We start from the raw sequence: 23,190 nt of genomic DNA on the forward strand, positions 1-23,190 counted from the left end.
TTCAAATCTCAACACAGGTCAAAACCCATGTTTTTCGAATTTGTTTTCAAATTCACGTTTAGATCATAAATTACGTGGCCACCATTTGTTACTATATGTAAGTATAGGCCCCGATTCCTGCAGACACCGCCTAATTTTATTTTAAGTTATATCCGTCATTTTCATATCCGTAGAAAAGGAAAGGGACGGATGATTCACAGCTCTTAATTTTAGGAAAAATGAGTAAATAAATGAATAACCCGGGCGAATCAAAAGGTACGTCGCTGGTATGCAATCCGTTTGACGTGCTGTCTACTTAACTGTGTCGGGTTATTGACGGATGTAAAATTTTTAGACGGTTGGTTTAGATTTGTGCTTAAAATTGACGTGTGTTCCATAAATTTTATGCTTGTCGATTACCCGTCCCTTTCCTTTTGGGCGGATAAGAAAATGACAGATATAACTTAAAATAAAATTAGATGGCATTTACAGGAATTAGCACCATAGTCGTATTATATTAAATAAATATTAAGTACCTTCCAAGATTTGTGCCCAGATAATGACAATAGGCTCGCCTCCTATTACATGGGACTTAAACCACACTTCATACAAAACACCTCACTTTACACAGACACTACACAATGACGTTATCGTACACGCGCTGTGTTAGTGACGTAAGACGCGCATACTATTGAACAATAAAGTAATACCGACGGGTGAAGGGGGAGGTAAACCTAGTTCAGCCGCTGGTGGGGAGCGGAGAGTTACCGTTCTATACGTAGTATTATTCCTAATTCTATGCTTAAACTCTGCGCTCAGCGCTCCCCATTTGTCCGGCCAAGTAGTTAATGCCATCTGCGGCAAATCTACAATAAGTCAAAAAAAAAAAAAAAAAAAAAAAAAAAAAAAAAAAAATGTGTTTCTATATACCTCATGATCATGACGAGCCGCAACCAAACCCATCGACACGACGAGTAACAGCAGAATTGTCTTCATGATGAAAAATTCACACATAAGATGTCAACTTTTCTTTTCTTAATCGAAATTTATAGCAAAATTGGTTTTAATTTCTTATTGATAATGTCCCTAATTATGATAACAGAAAACTAATTGGCCAACAGAATGTAATTTTGACTTATAATTATAGTAGTAGATAATATGTTTCTTACCTACTGAATTTTGCAACGTGTAGGGAAAATTATATACATACATATTCTAACAACGTGTGACACGGCTCACCACCTATGCGTTTGTATAACAAAAGCTCGGTGAAGTGTGAGTACTTAGTTCATCTTGCGATGGATGTACCAACTACCCCAATTAGGATACAGTCGTAAGCTTCTGTTATACACGAACTCACGCCTATTACCCACCGGGGTAAGCAGAGACTGTGTAATTTCCATTTGCTTCGATTCTGACATACCTCTTACTTCAACAACATTCATCAATCGTTCCATAGATGCACGTGGTCGGTTCAGAGTAGATTAGAAAGACATTGCTATATTTTAATACATAAAACCCTAACAAAATTTTACATTGGCCAATAACTCCATACTATTATCATTCATTAAGCAAAAAGCTAGAATGTAAAATTTAATCATAAATGAAGTAAGTATTAAGTATTATATTATAAAAAAAGAAACTAGTATCATTAATTTCACGCATGAGTAGGTACCTTCTTAAAGAAAATTAAATTGATATAACTTTCCGATCCCAAATTACTTTCTGTTAACATTACCATTAACTAATGAATAGCAATTGTACTATAAATTTCGATTAAGAGAATAATCTTTGACATTTCAAATCCGAAGTTTGCATCATGAAGATAATTTTGTTACTTTTAATGGCGTTGAGTTTCGTCTATTCGTATCGTCATTCAGAGGTAATTACAGTACCTTATTGTTACCAACATAAAACATCAGACCTGTATCCCTGAAGAAGTAGAGATGTATACAGGGTGTTAGTTACATTGTACCAAATACTGAGGGGAATGATTCAGCTCATGATTCTTAGTTAATATCAAGTGGAATTTCCTGTCGGAAAATTCATGAAACGTATAGTGTTTTTTTTTTAATTATTTTCAGTTCCATACTTTTGCGACGGAAAATTTCAATTTCCGAATAGGCATTTTCTAGGTAAGCGTGATATCAACTCAGAATAATGGTCTAAATCACCCCCCTTAGTATTCGTTACGATGTCACTAATACCCTGTATATACTATGAATAATGAAAAATGATGAAAAATACTATGAATATGAAAAATGGGGTCGCTCCGCGAAGCCTGTGAAAACCCCAGGAGGCTTCTGAGCTTCCGGAAGGAGTTAGGTTGGCTTACGTAGTCAACAATTACACGCGTAATGGGCCATCTTAGAGTCTAAATGCGGAAAACAGAGCCCACTAACTAACTAACTATGAATAATGTCCAGTTCTATCGGGCTAAATGATTAATTACTATCTAAACTTCATTATTTATCAGATTGCACGGGTCTTATACAGGGTGTTAGTGGCACCGTACATCACACTAGCAACCATGCGCTACCCGTAACTTAAAATTACTTAACTAAATGTTCATCATCATCATCAGCCCATTAACGTCCCCACTGCTGGGACACGGGCCTTCCCTATGGATGGATAGGGAGATCGGGCCTTAAACCATCACGCAGGCCCAGTGCGGATTGATGGTTATTAACGACTGCTAATGCAGCCGGGACCAACGGCTTAACGTGGCTTCCGAAGCACGGAGGAGCTCGAGATGAAAACTTTTTTTTGTGGTCACCCATCCTATGACTGGCCTTTGCGAAAGTTGCTTAACTTCAACAATCGCAGACCGAGCGCGTTTACCGCTGCGCCATCGAGCTCCTCAACTCAATGTTAAACAACTCATTATTTGCATTCTTTGCTCGTGTATGTTGTTTTTATTATGTGTTTTGTTTGATTGTAAGTTGTGTGTTACTCCGTGTTTTAAATTATATATTTGTTTTATATTTGTAACTGTGGTGTCCCTTTATAATAAACGTTTCTTTCTTTCTTTCTTTCTTTCATTAATTATAGACACTGTGGTCCTATGGCTCACTGGATTGCTCTCAAACGGAGAGCGTCGGTTCGAACCCTGGTACCAGACTTGTACCAATGAGTTATTAATTTATCTTAAGTGCAGTTGAGACGTAACACAGTAGGCTCGACCATTATAAACGGCGATAAGACTCACCAAATATCATGTTGGTCTAACAGAAAGCTCGGTGAGGTGTGGGTGCTTAGTTCATCTTCCGTTGGATGTAGTCGTGAGCCTATGTTATGTTATGTCATCATCATCAGCCCATTAACGTCCCCACTGCTGGGGCACGGGCCTTCCCTACGGATGGATAGGGAGATCGGGCCTTAAACCATCACGCAGGCCCAGTGCGGATTGATGGTTATTAACGACTGCTAATGCAGCCGGGACCAACGGCTTAACGTGCGTTCCGAAGCACGGAGGAGCTCGAGATGAAAACTTTTTTTTTGTGGCAGGTGGTTATGTTACGTGTAACGTTATAAGTACAGCGCCATCTATATATTTTTTGGTAAACGTAGCCTCGTTCTTTTTTTAGTCGCATGAGGCCTTGACTTATGCCAGGGCAGGGAGGGTTGCAAATAGCAACAATAAACGCAACCACAACTACCGCTCAAGAATATCAACCAAAAAACCTAGGCCACTCGGCAGCACTTGGTTCGTCGTTCACGGTAAATGAAATACCTATACACCGTTTTTTGGTAACATGGCTAGTTTCCAACTAGTCAAATCAGTTACTTTTTTAATTAACGTCAAAACATGAAATTACTATGGAATTTGTATGAAAAAGCACACCGTTTCTTTATAGAAAAACTTGACAAAATGACGCACTTATTATTACATTTTTCTTCATTTCAATTCATAGATAAGTTAAATAGAAAGATGAAAACGTTTTTTGTCACCTTTAGATCTTTCTTTATTTACGAGTAGTAATCAGAATTTCATAATTTATTTTTGACCTAGGTAACTACCCAATGATAATGTATATTATTTACTCTGATACTTGTTATAAAGAAAAAAATACACGTGATAGAAGCCTGTAAAGTGTAAAATAAAAAATTCAGCAGTATATATTTCGTTTTATTTTCTTTTTAAGATTAATTCATACCTTGACTACCGAAATTTACTCATCAACCCTGGTGTCAGGGATACTATAGAGCCGCCAAATGCCTCTGATATGACTCATATAACGACTACGTACTTACGTCAGTGAGTAGTAACCGGGTCCAACGGCTTAACGTGCCTTCCTAAGTACGGATCGGACAATCAGGTAATCAGCCTGTAATGTCCTAATCATACTAAGGATCATAAAGTGATTTTTATGATATGTCCCCACCGGGATTGGAACCCAGGACCTCCGGATCGTGAGCTCGGTGTAAAGTGCGTAAAGTGGCGGTTAGGTGTTTTCTGATTGTCTGTAGCACTGCCCACCCCATCGCGGATTAAGGACGTGTATTATCTATATAGATAATACACGTATAAGAGAGAAAAGAAAACTATTAAAGAAAAACAATATTACCTCATACACATTTATATTGATATCTAAAATTCATTACACACAATATCAATTCATTACAATTTGTTTCCATTAATATACAAGGTATATTAGTGACATCGTAACGAAAGCTTTAAGGGATGATTCAGAACACAATTCTGAGTTGATATGAAGTGGAATTTTGCGTCGCAAAAGAACATTAATTTTCCGACAGGAAATTCCACTTCATATTAAGTCAGAATCATGGTCTGAATCATCCCCCTCAGTATTTATTACGATGTGTCACTAACACCCTGTATAAGTTCAACCATGACCAATTCTTTTCGCTCCCGATCGTCAACTGTCTTCTTGTCTTGTATTCTTCTTAAAAAATGGCCGCCATTATGTTTCTTTTTAAAAGATTGGACCGTAGAGTTTTGGCCAAAGGAGTATTTACTTCGTTCGGCGACAATATTACGTTCTGCATAAGGTCCGACTGTGTGTTACGAGCGTAATAGCGTTTAGGATTATGTACGTACGAGATGTAATAGGCTGGTCCAAACGGATCATACGGACTCTGGAAAATAAAATATAACCGTCTAAGGACACCCCGGACACATCAAAAGGAGAGAGAGAGAGAATGAAAATGAAAGAAAGAAATAGGGAGAAAAAGAAAGTATTTATTATAGGCTAGGTACTTGCCAACCTAGTCAAGTGAGATACTTTTCACGAAGCGTCAAAACGAAAGTTTTCTTTGGAGTTTATAATGGAAATACTGTTCTGCGACGTCATCAATAAAAGCAGATAAACATCGTACTCAGTCAAATCAAATCAAATATACTTTATAGCAACAGTACAAAAGGGTGGCCTTATTACCCAATGCTAGGTACTTAATTTATAAATAAAATTTGAAAATAAGTCTAAAAGTAAACTGAGATTGTTTTTGATCATCTTAGACTGGTACTAATTCAAAAATTCAAATTCAAATCATTTATTTTCAGACACAGGTCATATGTTAGTAACAATGCAAACTTAAAGCTACGGTTAGTATAAAACTTAAGAGAGGTGGAGCTTCAACCATCGGCACCATTAGTATCGGCATCGGTACTATTTCTATTTTTTCATCACTAATTTAAGAGCCACTCTCTTGTCGGTGTAGCATTGTTCATGCTACTTTTTAGACAAAAATATTCGGTTTCCCTCTTGCCTTCCGTCCCGCAGTACTCTATTTGACGAGTGTTTTTTGAAGATTTAACTAAAGATTTAAAAAAAAGAGTTGATTTTGATACGTTTCACTGTCTTTTTGTTATCACTTTCTATTACCAAAACAATCCCGGGACTTTCCCGGGATCCCGAGGTTCACTTTAGATAATCCCGAAATCCCGGGATTAGTAAAATCGACCGGGATCGAATCAAGTAGTATAAATAAATCGAGTAATATCCGCCATAGTACTTTCAGATCTTCTCAATTCGCGTTCTTGACGGAGTTAACACACGTCACACAGCTTTGCACGCCAATGTTGGTGAAACGTATTGAAACTTAAAATTATAATTTCATTACGATCTATTATGACAGATTATGTTTCTTGCAATAAAATGCTCAATCACTTTGGTTGACGTCATAAGCGTTAAACTGTACTTACTTACTTACATTTATATTTTGTTAAAATTGTTTAGAAAAAAATGTATTAATATCCTTAATAATATCCTACATATTTATAATTTATTATTTATATAAGTAAGTAGTTTGTTTTCATTTTCGGTTAATGCTGTGTACGCATGTAATTGACAATATATCAAATTCTTCTCTTTATAATGCTGTCTGTAAAAGTTTAATTGTTTAATGTATTGCTGTATGTGTACCTAAATAAATAATTAAATTAACTTAAATTAATTTATACTCCATACGAATTTTGATGCATGTGTGTACTCAGAAATTATTTTTACTAAGTACTTTTTTTATTATTATGATTATTTTTATTTTATTTTTTTATTATTATTATTGATTTATTAGACTACGAGGATAGCGCTGAAGTTGTTTTCAGGTAATCATATGTATAGCTGTACTTACGTTTACGGCTCGCGCACTTAGTAGATCTTCGTTGTCGTCGTTCGAAGCATATGAAGAGTAACTTGGAGCTTGGCGGGAAGAGTAATACCGATTAAACTGCTCCTTACTCTAAATAATAAAAAAGAACACTATTTATAACTCCATATAACTTTTAATTAAGTATATGGTTACGATTCAGAGTTAATATCAAATGGAATTTTCCGTCTCAAAATTCATATTTTTTTAATATTTAAAATTATTATTTATTCAATTCTACACTTTTATGATGGAAAATTCCACTTGATATTAACTCAGAATAATGACCTGAATCATCCCTCTCAGTATTCATTACGATGTCACTTACACCTCGTACAAGTACGTTAGGGCCCCGATACCGACCCCGCCGGCGTGGTCGACGGTTTCCCTCATTCAGCGCTTATCGCTATCGACCCACTAGGGTCGATTAATTCTTTCAAATATTTTTCCTCTCAGACGACGCCCTGAGCCGAGGTTCACGCCCAACTGGGCACCTTCAGGCCTGTTGTCTTAAACGTTGTACCGGGTGAGAGCCTTCAGCGCTCCCCATTTGTCCGGCCAAGTAGTTAATGCCATCTGCGGCAAAAAAATCTGACTACTAACCTTATGTTTGTGTAAGTAATAATTAATTATACTCACTCCTTTTACATTGACATCTCGATTGACATGGCGATTTGAAGACTGTGATGAATATCTTGAATATCCAGTAGGAAGTCGATAAGAGTGACGATTATATCGCTCCTTACTCTATGTAATAAAACAAACAAATTATTGATGCTGATTCCAGTACAGTCATGAATAGTCATGATCAATATAATGTACCCACTTTAGGACTCTGTCGCACTAACATATTCGACATTTAGTGAGACTTACAGTTCAATTTGTCAAAAAAGTTAATGTGACATGGTACCAAAGTGTATGTATATTAATGCTCGTGACCGTACACGCCATCTAATAGGCTAGTTTCCAACTAGACAAATCAGTTACTTTTTACTAAACGCCAAAACACGAAATTACTATGGAATTCGTGTGAAAAAGCAACCTGTGACGTCATAGAAAAACGTTGAAAAATGTCGCACTTATTATTACATTTTTCTTTATAAAAAATCATAAATAAAAAAAATAGAAAAAACAAAATGTTTTTGTCACCTTTAGATCTGTTTTTATTTGATATAATGAATTTTATAATTTTTCTTTTACCTAGGAAACTATTGGGTAGTTTCTTTTCTATTCTATTTTAAGTTATACCTGTCATTTTCTTAGCCGCCGAATTAATCAGTAAGTAACTATAAAATTTATGGAACACACGTCAATTCTAGGCAGAAATTTAAACAACCCTCTCATTGGTCAATAACCCGTCAGAATAAAGTTGACAGCACACGTCAAACGAAGCGATCGTCAAAAGAGATACCTATTAGATTTTCCCGGGTTATTAATTCATTCAATCACTCATTTTGAAATTAACAGCTGTCAATCATCCGTTCCTTTCCTTTTCGGCGGATAAGAGAATGACAGGTATAACTTAAAATAAATTTAAGTGCTCTGTTTATCAAAACTTACAAGTCTACACGTTCACAAGCTACAAGTTACTCACATCGTGTAAATTACGTTTATCAGAAAAAATAGAGTGATTGTAAAATTTACTAGTGAAATAAATATTGACACTTGTAATATTTTATTAACATTGTATTTAGTAATAATAATTGATAAATAAGTAATCAATATTAAAAAAAATCCAATGACTTGTAACATGTAATTTACATGTGTAGTTTTGATAAACATATACTTGTAATAATAAAAAAAAAATGCAAGAACAATTTCTTGTAATACAGGGCTTCTAAGTTTTGATCAACAGGGCAAAGGTCTACAGGAATTAGCACCAATATGGCTATACTTACAGCTCGCGCATTTAAATCGAAGTCATCGTTACAATCAAAACACAGGCGTTGGTTTCCATACGGTGAGGAGTATAATACCTCTCGGCGAGGGTATTCCACACTCTAGACATAAAAAAATAATAATTCAAAATTCGAAAAAAACTAAATTCAAAATTCCAAATTTGAATTGTATTATTATAATAAAATTGTGACCTGTTTATTATTTTAATAATGTAGAATTCAAAATTCTAAATTAAGTAAGTAAATTAAATTCATTTTTTATTTCGGTGTTATGTACGTTTTTACAATAAAATACCAGATAATATTTTAAATTTGTCAGAAAATAAATGTAAAGCTCACGTGAAACTTACTTTATGTAAAAAAGCTTATAATAAGATTCATGATTACCTAAATGATAAAAATGTCAGGTTTTAAATGTATTCCTTAGTTCTTAAATAACTTGTAGTGTGCTCATTGATTTAAAAGATGTGTTGCTGTTGTAGTTTCTTGTCATTTCTTCTCTTCAGCCATAACACCTTGCGAAATGACGTAAATTCAAAAATGTTACATTGACCTTCAACAAGTTTATCCATGATAATTATGTTGAATAAATGATTCTGATTTCTGAATACTTAAATAAGTATTTACACCTGTAGTCAGATGTTAACTCGATTCTACCTCCACTCGATTCAGCCTCAACTGAGCATTTTGGTAATTTAAGTTAACATCTACGTCCTCGACTTGAGGACTTTACTCACTGGAGTCGAGCATATCATACTTCTAGAATAGAATAGAAATGTTTTATTGCGACCATGTGTTCGTACAAATTGTGGTGTTATAAAAATACAGAAGTAAGTATTATAGTATCAATCAACATGGACCCGGTAAGGGCACTGCTACTGGTAGAGAGGACAACATACTTAATTATTAGTCAGTGATACAACTTGTATTTATTATACTTACTATATTTTAACAATATTATTTCACTTATATTTTAAGTATTGTTTTATATGTTTATTATGATTTAATTTATAAAATATTATTAAAATTTATTCATTTTAGTTTATCATTTATGTATTCATTGACTGTGTAATAGCTTTTAGTGATAAGTTGTAGCTATAGTTGTTTTCTATCGTGTGGGTTGTGAGGTGAATTACCAACCTCATCAACCCTGGTGTCAGGGTTATTATTGAGCCGGAAAAGGCCCCTTACATGGCTCATGTAACGGCTACTTACATAAGTGAGTAGTAGCCGGGACAGGCTTAACGTGCCTTCCGAAGCACGGATCATCTTACTTTTTGGACAATCAGGTGATCAGCCTGTAATGTCCTAACCAAACTAGGGATCACGAAGTGATTTTTGTGATATGTCCCCACCGGGATTCGAACCCGGGACCTCCGGATCGTGAGCCCAACGCTCAACCGCTGGACCACAGAGGCCGTTACCAATCATCGCTACAAAGATAACAGAAAATAATACGAACTATGCTCACTGATTCTTCCTCTCGATTACGATTGCGTCTATCTCGGCTCCGATCGTTTTCCGCTGAATAACTGTCTTGGTAATACTGACTCTAAGGCAAAAAAAAATAGACCATTTATTTTTCCGGTCGGTTGGATATAACCAATACAAATAAAGTGTAGGTGTAAACGTTAATAAAATATGGAAAAGGGTGATACGAAGTTCACCGGGTCATCTAGTAAGTGATAATAATGACTAACTATACTCACTCTTTCAGCTTTTTTCGCTCCATTGCCGTCGTTGTGTGGTGTCAGTTTTACCAGATATCCCTCGTGGAGAGGGACCTCGTCCTTGGAAACCTCAGCCGCAGGGAAATACACAAACGAGGCACCAGCATTCTAGACATAGAAAGCTCATAAGCATAGACAATAAAAATAAATATAATAAACAGCCTATATACGTCCCACTGCTGGGCACAGGCCTCCCCTCAATCAACCGGAGGGGGTATGAAGCATACTCCACCACGCTGCTCCAATGCGGGTTGGTGGAGGTGTTTTTACTGCTAATAGCCGGGACCAATGGCTTAACGTGCCCTCCGAAGCACGGAAACATCTTACTTTTTCGGACAATCAGGTGATTCAAGCCTGAAAAGTCCTTACCATACAAAGGACAGTCTCACAAAGTGATTTCGACAATGTCGCCATCGGGAATCGAGCCCGGAATCATCTTACTTTTTCGTGAGCCTAACGCTCTAACCACTAGACCACGGAGGCTGTTAAATAAAAATAAATATAATAAAAATATTACTATACCTATCACTACTGTACCTATACCTACTACCACTGCTAGTCTGCTACTATTAGGCTGCCTGTCCATTTAAGCGGAGCGAGCTTGCGGAGCGGTGAAACGGATAAATATTAACACGTTGACAGTCCCCATACAAAATGTTTTGACTTCGTTGTAAGTCCCACTTATTACTTAATTTTATATACGTCCTGTTAAAAACGGAAATAATAAAATAATTATTCTAATTCTAAACACATCACAATACCTATTGAGTGCAATTGAAAGTAAACCATATCTCTTAAAATCATGAAAAATTAGAACTTTCAAAGGCCGCACTCATGGCACTGAACAAGTATGGGTCACGGACGTATGGAGCTAGTCCGTCATGACCCATATATGGATCACTGGACTGTCAAAGTGTTAACCAATAGGATTGACCAATCTCTGTCCACTGCAGCTGAGCGGAGTTTTTATGCAATCCTATTCAATGGCTCCGCTTCAATGGACAGGCAGCCTTATACTAGTATTACTGTACGTATAGATAGAACGATAACTCTCCGCCCCGCCCCAATTCGTAACGGGCGCCGACCTCACCCCCTCTCGGTCTTACTTTAGCCTTAAATGCCGTAAGCCGCTAAGCCTAGTAGATTCCGTCCCTTTCTTTTTCAACGGATAAGAAAATGACAGGTGTAACTTAAAGTAAAATTAGATGGTGCAGGAATCGGGGCCAGTATTTTCCTTTATTCTATATCATCATCATCAGCCCATTAACGTCCCCACTGCTGGGGCACGGGCCTTCCCTATGGATGGATAGGGAGATCGGGCCTTAAACCATCACGCGGGTCCAGTGCGGATTGATGGTTATTAACGACTGCTAATGCATCCGGGACCAAAGACCACCCATCCTATGACCGGCCTTTGCGAAAGTTGCTTAACTTCAACAATCGCAGCCCGAGCGCGTTCACCGCTGCGCCACCGAGCTCCTCATATTCTATATCAATAACTCAATACTAACCTTTACGCTAAGGGCATAGAAGCTAATGATCGCCAAGACAAATGTCCACATCTCGCCACCAGCTTTCCAAAACGTGGCTTATTGTAGATTTGCCTCGAATGACTCTCACTGCTTGGCCGGAACTTATGAGTCTCATAGGTAAGTCTTGATTGCGTACACCGTTTCTCATTTACCTCATTCTCTGTATGGTAATTTGATCATTTTCGCCTTTATAAAACATCTTGCGGAATTTGAAAATAATTTGATAATTATAAACAGTTGCGTTATGTAAAAGAGGGGACCCACAGTCCCTCTGGCTCCGTTGCGACGACGCAACGCTGTGATTTCAACCTACTGAGTGCCACAACTTGCAACGCTTTAAATGTAGAAAATGCAATCCCGACTTGACATCGCAAATTCGAGATCCCGAGGGATTGATAATACCAATCTTTAACTTTCGGGAGAATAATCAAAACAAAAACTACCTATAACTCAAGGGATCTCGTCATATTGTGCTTCGGGAGTGATCCCGAAAAATTAGGATCTCGCTAGCCTTCGTTTAACCTTCTTTCATGGATCTCACTCTATTTAAGAGCTGCGCTCTTGTCGGTGGAGTAACCGCCATTCCTCTCTTCTTCCCGCCAAAACCTTCACCTCCCGATACGACACGACCTGCACCTTCTCTTTTATTTGTTTCATAAATGTTATCCTAGGTCTACCCCTTCCTCTCTTCCCTTAAATTTTTCCTTCTATAATGTTTGTTATAAATGAATCGTGTCGTATCAGGTGACCAATCATATATCCTCTCCGGTTCTCTATAGTCTTCAATATAGTTCTCTTTTCTTCAACTCTTTCCAGCACTTTTTCATTTGACACCATTTCAGTCCAGCTTATACCCTCCATCCTTCGCCAACACCACATCTCAAACGCTTCCAACCTCTCTCTGTCTCTCTGTGTCATAGTCCACGTTTCACTTCCATAGAGTGCAATGCTCCAAATATATGATTTAATAAACCATTTCATGGATAACAGACATAACAGACATATAATATGCATCTTTTATCGCATCGGGGTCCTGAAGTGTTTGGTGTCGCGAGCTGATTGGCTGCCTCTATGGCTAGAGTAATCGGATCGTCGGGATCGTATATTACGTCCTTCGGGGCAGTTTAGACTGCCTACATTCGTTAGTGATAAAATTGTTAGTTGAATATCTCTCTCGTCACGTAGGTCAGCTGGAAGAAGTCTCTTTGTTTAGACATTTATAAGCTTACCTGTACTGCCTGTTTTCTTTGTATGTTCCTTGTGTTTGTTTTATTGTGTACAAATAAATAAATAATAAAAATACTATTCTTATCTTTTATTTTTTTTACTATTTAATTGTTTATTGCTTGTTTGCTTGTTTGTTTGTTTATTGCTTGCTTCTATGCTGTTCTGGGAGCAAATAAAAAACATAGAACACGTTCAGCTGCTTGTCTTCCCGGGCATGTCGTAAAAACCGACAGAGGGATTGCGTCCTCTAACATAATGGACTAATGTTATGGGCGATAGGCTGATCCCTTATCACCATAATGTTCATCATATCCATCTTAGGACTTCGTATCAACAGTGGCTGCAAGTTGTCTTTGTTTACTTGTGGCTCTGCCCACCCCATTTGGGATTACGGGCGTGAGTTTATGTATGTATGTAATTGTTTATTTACATCGGGGTGAGTATGTAATTACTAACACAAATGAGTCTTAATAACAATAATAATAAAAACACTATATTGCACACAAATTTACAAAACATTTACAGGATAAACTTAATCTGAGGTGGGCAAAGACGGCCTTATCGCTAAGAGCGATCTCTGCCAGACAACCATCGGCAGAGGATATAGTACACTTGTACAGTTGCAGTGTAGCACGCAAAAAAGAGTCTTGAGTCTTGTGAGTCTTGTAACTTGAATAAATAAGTTTTGGTGCGACCCGCAGTGGAGCAGCGTGGTGGAGTATGCTCCATACCCTCTCTGGTTGATCGAGGGGAGGCCTGTGCCCAGCAGTGGCATGTATAAAGGGTGTTAGTGACATAAAAACTTTTACAGGCGATTCAGACCATGATCCTGAGTTGATATCAAGTTGAATTTCCTGTCGGAAAATTCATGAAAGTTTTAGTGTTCTTTTTATAATTATTTTCAGTTCCATATTTTTGCGACGGAAAATTCTACTTACTATCAACTCAGAACCATGGTCTGAATCGTCATCTCTCAAAGTTTTCATTACGATGTCACTAACACCCTGTATGGGCTGTTTATCATTGATTTACCACTACCGTAGATACAGCGCTTGAAACAAAAATGCGGCATAAACTTGGCGCTTGTTTAGCTATACATTCGTACACAGCGGTATATATGTCACCGCAAAATTGTAAATAACGTTAGATTATAATCTATCGATTTGAATCTCGCGAGATTGTGAACTGTCGAATAATTATGAATCGTATCATATTGCTTACAATTAAACGTATTATTTTTCGGTAGATTATAATTTATCGAAGTGAAACCGTCAAATTGTGATACGAAACGCACCTCGCGTGCTATACCATAGAGTTACAAAACTATTAGAGTCAGCATAATGTTAATTTGGGATTCTCTTAAAATGCATAAATGTTTTTGTCATAATTTTAATTATCATAATCCTTTTTGCATAACGTTTTTTAGCATAATAGTTTTACTTTCCCATAATAACATCTAGGAATACTGGTTTGTTAGGTATAACTTATTTTTGGGATTAATAAATAGATATCCATAATTCTTTTTTAGAATAATAGTGTTTTGTCATAATTTTTACAAGGCATAACAGTAGGTTAGGGTGCGGCGGGGGTGGCCCTTGGGCCACCCCTATGCCGCCAGCATGTTTATCTTACACACGAAAAGTATACTGAATAATACGTTTCAGATTTTTTAATTTTGATACATTTTTTCTTACCATGTGATGTCAGAATTATTGATTACTTACTAAATAATTAATAAATACGTACTTGATTTCACAATCTTGAAGAGCATTTATTTTATTTGACTGACACCTGTGTTTTATTCCTAACTCTATGGACACAGAACGGTCTACTGTAAGGCTGACCAATCAGGGACAGCCGTCGGACAGTTGACAATTTGACAATTGTAAGATTGTGATTTAACAGTTTTACTTCGATAGATTATAATCTGACGAATAATAATACGTTAAATTGTAAGCAGTATATTACGTTTCACAATTTCTCGACAGTTCACAATATCGCGAAGATAGATTATAATCTAACGTTATTTACAATTTTACGGTGACATATACATTCAATAAAATCATGTCAAATTAAGAAAGTACTTACGCATCGTGTAATTACATATTATATTAGCGCGTGGTGCTTCGTAACGCGGTCGGGTTATACTGCGACTCGAATTGACCGGGAGTAATTGTTTTAGTGTATTTTATAAGTACTAAAAATTTAATTTTGGTGGATTATACTGCGAAAATTAAAATGTTTATACTATGATAACATGCACAATGTCATTACTTATTAGAAAATATGATGTTCCATCCTTCTTTTTTCGCTTTGAGCTTCTATTTTTGCAAGATTTTTCCCACGCACTTCCCCGTGTTGCCAGTTCGGCGCCTAATCGCGCACTGAGGTAAAGTACTGTCGACGTCGCTATATTAACAGTAACTTTGCGTCCCACTTTTTGAGCGCTGATGTTCAATCTACGGTAGTAGTAAATCCATGCTCTTTATATTTATGTATTATGGCCGCCTACGTACGGTCACGAGTACTAATATGTATACTTTGAAACCATATCACATTAACTTTTTTTGCATATTAAACCGTAAGTCTCATTAAATATCAAATATGATAGGGCGACAGGGTTCTAAAGTGGGTACATGATATTGCTCATGACTGTACAAGAAGCTTAATAGGGGTAGTTAGGATCCCAAATCCACGGGTCATTTGGTTTCCCCTTTTGAGTTGGGATGACTTTACTGAACCACTGATTATTCCCATAACCCTGACAGTAGCCGACGTCGACGATGTACCAATAACCTGAAATAAAACAAAATATAAATTTTATCAGTGGAAACCTGTAATTAGTTTTCAACTGTTATGTTTTTTGTCTACTTTCTGTATTTTATAACTGTTGGTTTTCCTTAAATAAAATAAAATAAATAAATAAATAAGTATAGTCTGGTAACGGACCCTGTGAGACACGGGATAAAGTTAGGGAGATAAGTACAGCGAAATAACATAATTGTCAGAAAATAAATTTAAAGTTCATGTGAAGCTTACTTTATGTAAAAAGCTTATAAGATTAATGACTACCTAAATGATAAAAATGTCTGGTATTGAATGTGTACCTCTAGTTATTAAATAACTTGAACGTAAAATACCGCATAGGTATTAATGTGTTTTTTTTATAAGTAAACAGGTAGCTGATCATACTAAGGTTTTAGCCGTCCTGAAATAAGGACGGACCGCCTGGCATGATAGTCAATATTCTACTTCTTGCCCTGCAGATTATAATGCATAAGTCGACCTCTTAATACACAATCGCGGAGCTCCGTGGAGTAGTAAAGTTTGCAGACGAGTGAGTGCAGATGACGGGCGAAAAAAGCGCAGCGCGGGAAGGTGGGACCTATTATTTATTCATACTTGTATGAAGCGTATAACGCGCTTCCTTGGCCCGTCCAACCTCTTTCCTCTATTCCATGGTTACCATGGTTACCTGTAGTTATCTATGATTTGGAAACTTAATAATTCTTACGCATTCTTTTCCTACAATTGTCGAGATATACTTCGCAATACGTGTTCCAATTGGCGCCGTTCTCCGTCATCTCATTTGTCGCACATATGAATGAAGGGAACACTCTGAAAACATGTACTTTATTAGGTATTAGTCACTGACTTTTTGTTTCTATACGAAGTCGATGGTATCAGCATAGAATAAATAACCGCAGTGCCAAACAGTCATGAGCAATATAATGTACCCACTTTAGGACTCTGTCGCACTAACATATTTGACATTTAGTGAGAAAAATGTGTTCAATTTGTCAAAAAAGTTAATGTGACATGGTACCAATGTGTATACATACAGGGTGTTAGTGACATCGTAACGAATACTGAGGGGGATGATTCAGACCATGATTCTGAGTTAATATCAAGTGGAATTTTCCGTCGCAAAATTCATGTTTTTTTTTTTAGTTTTTTGTAATTATTTTCAATTCTATAATTTTGCGATTAAAAATTCCACTTGATATTAACTCAGAATAATGAGCTAAATCAGCCCCCTCAGTATTCGTTACGATGTCACTTACACCCCTTACCAGTACATACAGGTAGCCATACAAGTAGGTATGGGTGTTAGTGACACCGTAACGAATACTGAGGGGGATGATTCAGACCATGATTCTGAGTTGATATTAAGTGGAATTTCCTGTCGGAAAATTTATGATTTTTTTTAGGTTTTTTTAAATTATTTTCCGGTCCATACTTTTGCGACGGAAAATTCCACTTGATATCAACTAAGAATCATGGCCTGAATCATCCCTCAAAGTTTTCGTTACGATGTCACTAACACCCTGTATAATGCTTGTGAGCGTATGTCGTGTGTGTCTGAGGTTCTGCGAGATAATGAATGATGTGTGAAATGTGTCTGTGTGAAACGAGGCTTTTTTGTATTAAGTGTCCGGTGTGCTCTAATACTTACTGATTGCCGACACAGCGAAAGTATTCTTTGAAGCAGTTGTCGGATTCATGGTCGGTTTTTTTGGTCGACACTCGCATATTCTGTCTATTGTAGTAATAGAAGTTTTGATCTGACCAAGTACCTGTAAACAAAACAAGCTATAGTCAAGTTGCAAAAGATTACAGTGATAAAAAATGCACGATGATAGGACACTTAATAAGACACGGCGAATTCATTAAAAATATCACAGGAAAAATAGAAGGAAAGAGAGGAATGGGGAGACCAAGAAGAGCTTACATGGAACGAATGAAAGAAATCAGAAATCATTTATTCGCTGAGAGAGAAGGCGAACGTCGTGTCTTATAAGGAAGTCAAAGAGTTGGCCTTTGGTAGACAAGAATGGAGAATGCTACACCGACAAGAGCTCTTAAATTAATGATGATGATGACATAATGTGATATAACCGGACCTGTCAAATCTTCAGGTTAGGTAAGCGGACCCCGTGAAAACGGGATAATGCTAGGGAGATGATGACGGTGACATAATGTGACATGTCCATCCCATATATTTTTAACACTGTCACTGGTGCTAATTCCTGTAAACACCATCTAATTTTATTTTAAGTTATATCTGTCATTTTCTTATCCGCCGAAAAGGAAAGGGACGGGTAATCGACAAGCATAAAATTTATGGAATATACGTCAATTTTAAGCACAAATCTAAATCAACCGTCTGAAAATTTTACATTGGCCAATAACCCGACAGAATTGTGTTGACAGCACACGTCAAACGGTTTGTATACCAGCGAGATACCTTTTTCATTCGCCCAGGACTTTCATTCATTTACTCATTCTTTCTAAAATTAAGAGCAGTCAATCATCCGTTCCTTTTCTTTTCGGCGGATAAGAAAATGACAGATATAACTTAAAGTAAAATTAGGAGATGTCTGCAGGAATCGGGGCCACTGACTATTGTCATAATCGTTTGCAACTGGTTAAGGGTAGATCTTCAACAAAGTTGTACCGCTAAATTAATGTCGCACTTTTTAAAAAGTTCCAGATTTCAAATATTTTTTGAAGAATTCCCAAGAACTGCGGATTTATTAATCGATGTCGCGTAGAGGGAAGCAATTAATTTAAAAAGAGATATTAGAAGACCAATGCTCTATGCTCGAGAGACTGTGCAATACGTGACATGACTGCGATTGAGACTGATCAAATCAAATCTAATATACTTTATTGCAGACATGCACGAAATATAAAAATCAATCAATCGATCATATTATGATTGGGAGAAGTTTGATAAAACCAGGGATGAATGGCGAAAATGCGTACAAAGGAAAAAGTATTATAACTATTTAGGTTTCTAATTTTTTTTTTACTCTAAACTTTGGTATCTCGCGTTGGAACAGATCAAGTGAACGACAAAATGTAAAGTAGCTATTACAAACTAATTTAATTGTTGTCAATATAAGTTCAATTTATTTCAAACCACTATGTCTTCATGTAAACTATTGTGTTTTGATAATATAATAGGCTTTCCAATTGGCGTTCCCCAAAAACACGATAGATGGCGTTGTTAAGTTTTTTCTTCGTTTAAACTTCTAATTTCACGGATAACAGATATAATATGCATCTTTTATCTTTGTTTCTGGGTACAATTACAACTTCCGTTATTATTCTAATCAAAATAAAGAGAAGCAATATAGGTAGCAACATCATTCTATGCATAATATGATCCAAATAACAAGCAAGAATTAGTTTAGAAGCATATACACGCTTCTGCCATTACATTTTTGAATAATTATGTAACCCAGCAATGAGAAAATAGGTAATTAGAACAACGCCATCTATCGTGTGTTTGGGGAACGACGATTGGAAAGTTCCCCGTTATCAGGGAGACGCATAATAAATAAAGGTTTAACTTTGAAAGGTTGCGGTGCCACTTTCTTTGAGAATCAACCCTGAGAATTGGTAAGGTCGATTATTCGTTACGAAAAAGAAAGAACAAACCGAGGTCCATAAATAGAAGGTTACGCAAGTCTTCATGGTTGATGTCCATCCTGTCCGCATCAAGAGGCACAGTTAGCGTTGCCACTGTAAAAAATAATCGCACCACAATAATTAAATATGGGTTATTTGAGAATGGTGGACTATGTGGTTGCCATACCTCACCAGTCCTTTCACGATCCAGGTATTTTTTTTGACGTGACTTATTGTGGTCACTGTGGGCGTGTGGTTCACCGGTTTGCTTCTTAAATGGGAAGCGCCGGTTCAAATCCCAGCACCGGACTTGAACTAATGAGTTATTAATTTCGCTTATCTTAAGTGCAGTTATCACTAACACAGTTGGCTCGAAATTCGGAAATACGGCTCACCACCTATCACGTTGGTCCAACAGAAAGCTCGATGAGTTGTGGGTACGGTCACGAGCATTAATATATATATACACTTTGGTACCATGTCACATTAACTTTTTTGACAAATGTCTCACTAAATGTCAAATATGTTAGTGCGACAGAGTCCTAAAGTGGGTACATGATATTGCTCATGACTGTACTTAGTTCCATCTTGATGTACATCAGGGTCGAGGGTAGTCTTAAGGAAGGAGATGATCGCAGCGGCCCTAGCGCGGTGCGAGTCCTACTGAACCGGGCGCCGAAATAGGGACTTTTGCACATAATCAACTCAGGTATCATTTTCCTATATAGTAATAGGTAATAGAAGCTATATCCAGCAAAAAAACCGCCACTTAAAATTTAATATAATAATATAATATATAATTAAATAATTATATTTATTATTTAATTTAATATATAATATTAAACCAATTAGACGTAGGTTATATACAAGCCCACCTTAGTGCTCCAACTTCCGAGGTGGCTGTGGCTTTTTACAACCTAGTAATAAAATATTTTCAGGGACCCCTTTTAGAGTGAGTATATTATAATTACTTAGTAATAAGGTCTAGTTGTATTTGCTATTTTAATAATTTTAGTTACGATGAGGTTGGCATGTTTGCATAGATAAAAACCCCTAAATAAATAAAGATTTAAAAAAAAAAAAACTCCTTATGTCTATGAAAGCCATTTTTCGATCCATAGTGCGTCATTAGACGTTCTGTCCTTGAAAGTGTCAAGGGGCTGAGCGGTGCCACTTTAGGTCTCGCACCACATAAATATTTTGCTAGGGCCGCCACTAAATAAAGTAACAAACTTACACGTAGTATTTGTGCTGTTTGTTCCGTTCCCAGTTGTCATGGTAACGGTCGTTTTGGTTGGGGGCCCGCCGAAGTTTGGGTCGTAAGTCGATCTTGAGACCACTGTGGTGGTAGTTTGAGGAGTAGATGTTTCCAACAACACCAGTACTATTACCAATATAGTATGACCAACAAAATTGATCTTCATTGCGACTGCGTTCTAACCATTCAAAAGGTCTCAGTACGCCTTTTATATCGTCTGAGGGTTGCCTCTTCTAACGTACAGGTGTTAGCTAATATTGGATTCTCTCTCTGTCCATACGATTTTTTTATTCTGTATTAGGATGAATATCCCAATTCATAATTTTACTTGTCCGCGTTGAGAATAAAGGTATAAAATCGCATAATTTAAAAACGCATAATTCTAATATATTTTATGTTTACTACAGCACTGGATTGTGTTAGGGCAATATCGAAATTTGAGTTTGGTGACCTGTCCCAACTCCATTTTTTATACAGGGTGTTAGTGACATCGTAACGAAAACTTTGAGGCATGATTCAGGCCATGATTCTGAGTTGATATTATGTGGAATTTTCCGTCGCAAAAATAACAAAACACTAAACTTTTCATCAATTTTCCCGAATGGAGCTTATGCTGACAAGGTAACTACTTGCCCGGAACCTACAACCCTACCTAAAGAAGTTCAACTGATAACCATTTTAATGTTACGTTCACAATGCTATCAACAAATCTCATTAAAAGACTAAATGAATTGGCCGCAATCCCATGTGTTCATTACCTAATGAACAAACAAAAACAAAGTCACACCCTATTCCTAACAGGGTCAGCAGAATCACATGTTATTGAGCAAATAAATAGTAAGACGAAGAAGACCCACGACCCACGACCCACGACCCATGATCTATCATGATCCATGATAGTCTTCGATAACGCCAATTCGTATCGGGCGCCATCCGCACTCTCTGGGTCTTAAATAAAATACCCGTAACCCGATTAGGAGTAAGGGGGAAAACGCTGACTACCTATCTCGCTCGCACTTACGCGGTAGGCGACACACGGTAATAATGAAATTTTTGTATCCAGTGTATATGTGGCAAAGTGTATTTAATTGTTAGAAGGAATACGTCGAGTGATTACAGTCCACAGCGCTCCTCACTGGCCCGGCCAGGCAGTGAATGCCATCCGAAACAAATGACGAGTCGTGTCGAACAATAATTTGATTTGGGATTGATTTGGCTGTTACTAATCGTTCATAATTAACAATTGCGTGTATGATATGGAATAATGTTTGGAATTAAATGTCTATAAGGGATTCGCTTCGCGTTTGTCATGGACAAACAGATACGTAGACCACTCAACAGGTATACGGGTTGTTATTTATTTATTTATTTATTTATTTATTTTGTAGGTTACTTTTGATATCAAATCTTTTACAACCTTTTTTTGTATAAAATCTTTTTACTTATTTAGAATATTTTTACTTTTTAATACGATATTGTTTTTCTATGACTTTTTACTTCTGACATTACAAATGATGAAAGATGATGATGATGAAACCTAAGCCCCCACCCTCGGAGTAGACTCCTACTCCGAACCCCAGACGAATTAACTCAAAAGTCCGCATAAACTTTTGAGTTATGAAGCGGCTTCCTGACACGAAGCGAAAATAGGCAGATACACTTTGTTTATTGAATACTCCGATATAATAACACTCGCGAATGTCTTCCGACTAACTTAATGCGATCATTAACCACAAAACACCACTTCGTATTAATTATTTAGATTACTCAATGAAGAAAGCAACTGTCCCGTTCCCGTTTCCCGCCAAAAAGCCTTTTACCTTACCATTGGGCCTTTTTCACCACACTACACATTGACGTTATCGTACACATGCATCTGTGTGTGTGACGTCTAGCGCCCGCACGGTTGAAGACTAAAGTAAGACCCAGAGAGGGTGAGGTAAACCTAGCTCAGCCGCTGGTGGGGAGCGGAGAGTTGTCGTTCTATGCGTAGTATTATTCCTTATTCTATGCTCTGGTGCTGATGTAAGAAGTGCATTAAGCAAGTGCGCGCCACAAAGGAGTGGCGAGTGTTTGAGTGATACATAAAATTGTGTGATTTGCTTGTTAAATTTTCCGGCCAAGCAGTGAATGCTTAACCGCTTATCAAAGAGCTGAATCATCCGAATTCAGTACGGTGTCACTAACACCCTGTATGCTTCCCACTGCTGGGCACAGCAACCAACCGGAGAAGAAAGTAGTTAATGTAAGGATCAGAGAAAGGTGAGCAAACAAGTACATAAACTGCCTATATACGTCCCACTGCTGGGCACAGGCCTCCCCTCAATCAACCAGAGGGGGTATGGAGCATACTCCACCACGCTGCTCCACTGCGGGTTGGTGGAGGTGTTTTTACGGCTAATAGCCGGGACCAACGGCTTAACGTGCCTTCCGAAGCACGGAATCATCTTACTTTTTCGGACAATCAGGTGATTCAAGCCTGAAAAGCCCTTACCAAACAAAGGACAGTCTCACAAAGTGATTTCGACAATGTCCCCATC

General features: G+C 37.2%; 2 protein-coding genes across 2 annotated transcripts; both read right to left on the minus strand.

Annotated features, from left to right (window-relative positions):
* Nucleotides 1-4,855: 4,855 nt before the first annotated feature.
* On the minus strand, nucleotides 4,856-12,006 carry LOC126378178 (uncharacterized). Its single transcript, XM_050026377.1, has 7 exons — nucleotides 11,728-12,006; nucleotides 10,196-10,324; nucleotides 9,949-10,038; nucleotides 8,487-8,588; nucleotides 7,228-7,335; nucleotides 6,574-6,681; nucleotides 4,856-5,079 (listed from the first exon to the last, which is right to left on the minus strand). Exons 1-7 carry the CDS (start codon nucleotides 11,776-11,778, stop codon nucleotides 4,888-4,890), a joined length of 780 nt encoding a protein of 259 aa, XP_049882334.1. The 5' UTR covers nucleotides 11,779-12,006; the 3' UTR covers nucleotides 4,856-4,887.
* A 1,448-nt stretch (nucleotides 12,007-13,454) lies between these two features.
* On the minus strand, nucleotides 13,455-21,397 carry LOC126378196 (uncharacterized). The gene is made up of 5 exons (XM_050026415.1): nucleotides 20,630-21,397; nucleotides 19,423-19,506; nucleotides 17,432-17,552; nucleotides 16,490-16,593; nucleotides 13,455-15,771 (listed from the first exon to the last, which is right to left on the minus strand). Exons 1-5 carry the CDS (start codon nucleotides 20,814-20,816, stop codon nucleotides 15,641-15,643), a joined length of 627 nt encoding a protein of 208 aa, XP_049882372.1. The 5' UTR covers nucleotides 20,817-21,397; the 3' UTR covers nucleotides 13,455-15,640.
* Between the last annotated feature and the right edge of the window lie 1,793 nt (nucleotides 21,398-23,190).

The sequence above is a fragment of the Pectinophora gossypiella genome, chromosome 25 (genome assembly GCF_024362695.1).
Source record: "Pectinophora gossypiella chromosome 25, ilPecGoss1.1, whole genome shotgun sequence".
Taxonomy (NCBI): domain Eukaryota; kingdom Metazoa; phylum Arthropoda; class Insecta; order Lepidoptera; family Gelechiidae; genus Pectinophora; species Pectinophora gossypiella.

What these genes read in the sequence shown, in the direction of transcription:
- LOC126378178 (XM_050026377.1), bottom strand. Translation starts at nt 11,778, where the DNA reads ATGTGGACATTTGTCTTGGCGATCATTAGCTTCTATGCCCTTAGCGTA. An exon ending in TCGATTTAAATGCGCGAGCT is followed by an intron (nt 7,336 to 8,486) that starts GTAAGTATAGCC and finishes TTTATTACATAG; the next exon opens with AGTAAGGAGCGATATAATCG. An exon ending in GAGATGTCAATGTAAAAGGA is followed by an intron (nt 6,682 to 7,227) that starts GTGAGTATAATT and finishes TTTATTATTTAG; the next exon opens with AGTAAGGAGCAGTTTAATCG.
- LOC126378196 (XM_050026415.1), bottom strand. Translation starts at nt 20,816, where the DNA reads ATGAAGATCAATTTTGTTGGTCATACTATATTGGTAATAGTACTGGTG. An exon ending in AAACAGCACAAATACTACGT is followed by an intron (nt 19,507 to 20,629) that starts GTAAGTTTGTTA and finishes TATTTTTTACAG; the next exon opens with TGGCAACGCTAACTGTGCCT. An exon ending in TTTCGCTGTGTCGGCAATCA is followed by an intron (nt 16,594 to 17,431) that starts GTAAGTATTAGA and finishes ACATGTTTTCAG; the next exon opens with AGTGTTCCCTTCATTCATAT.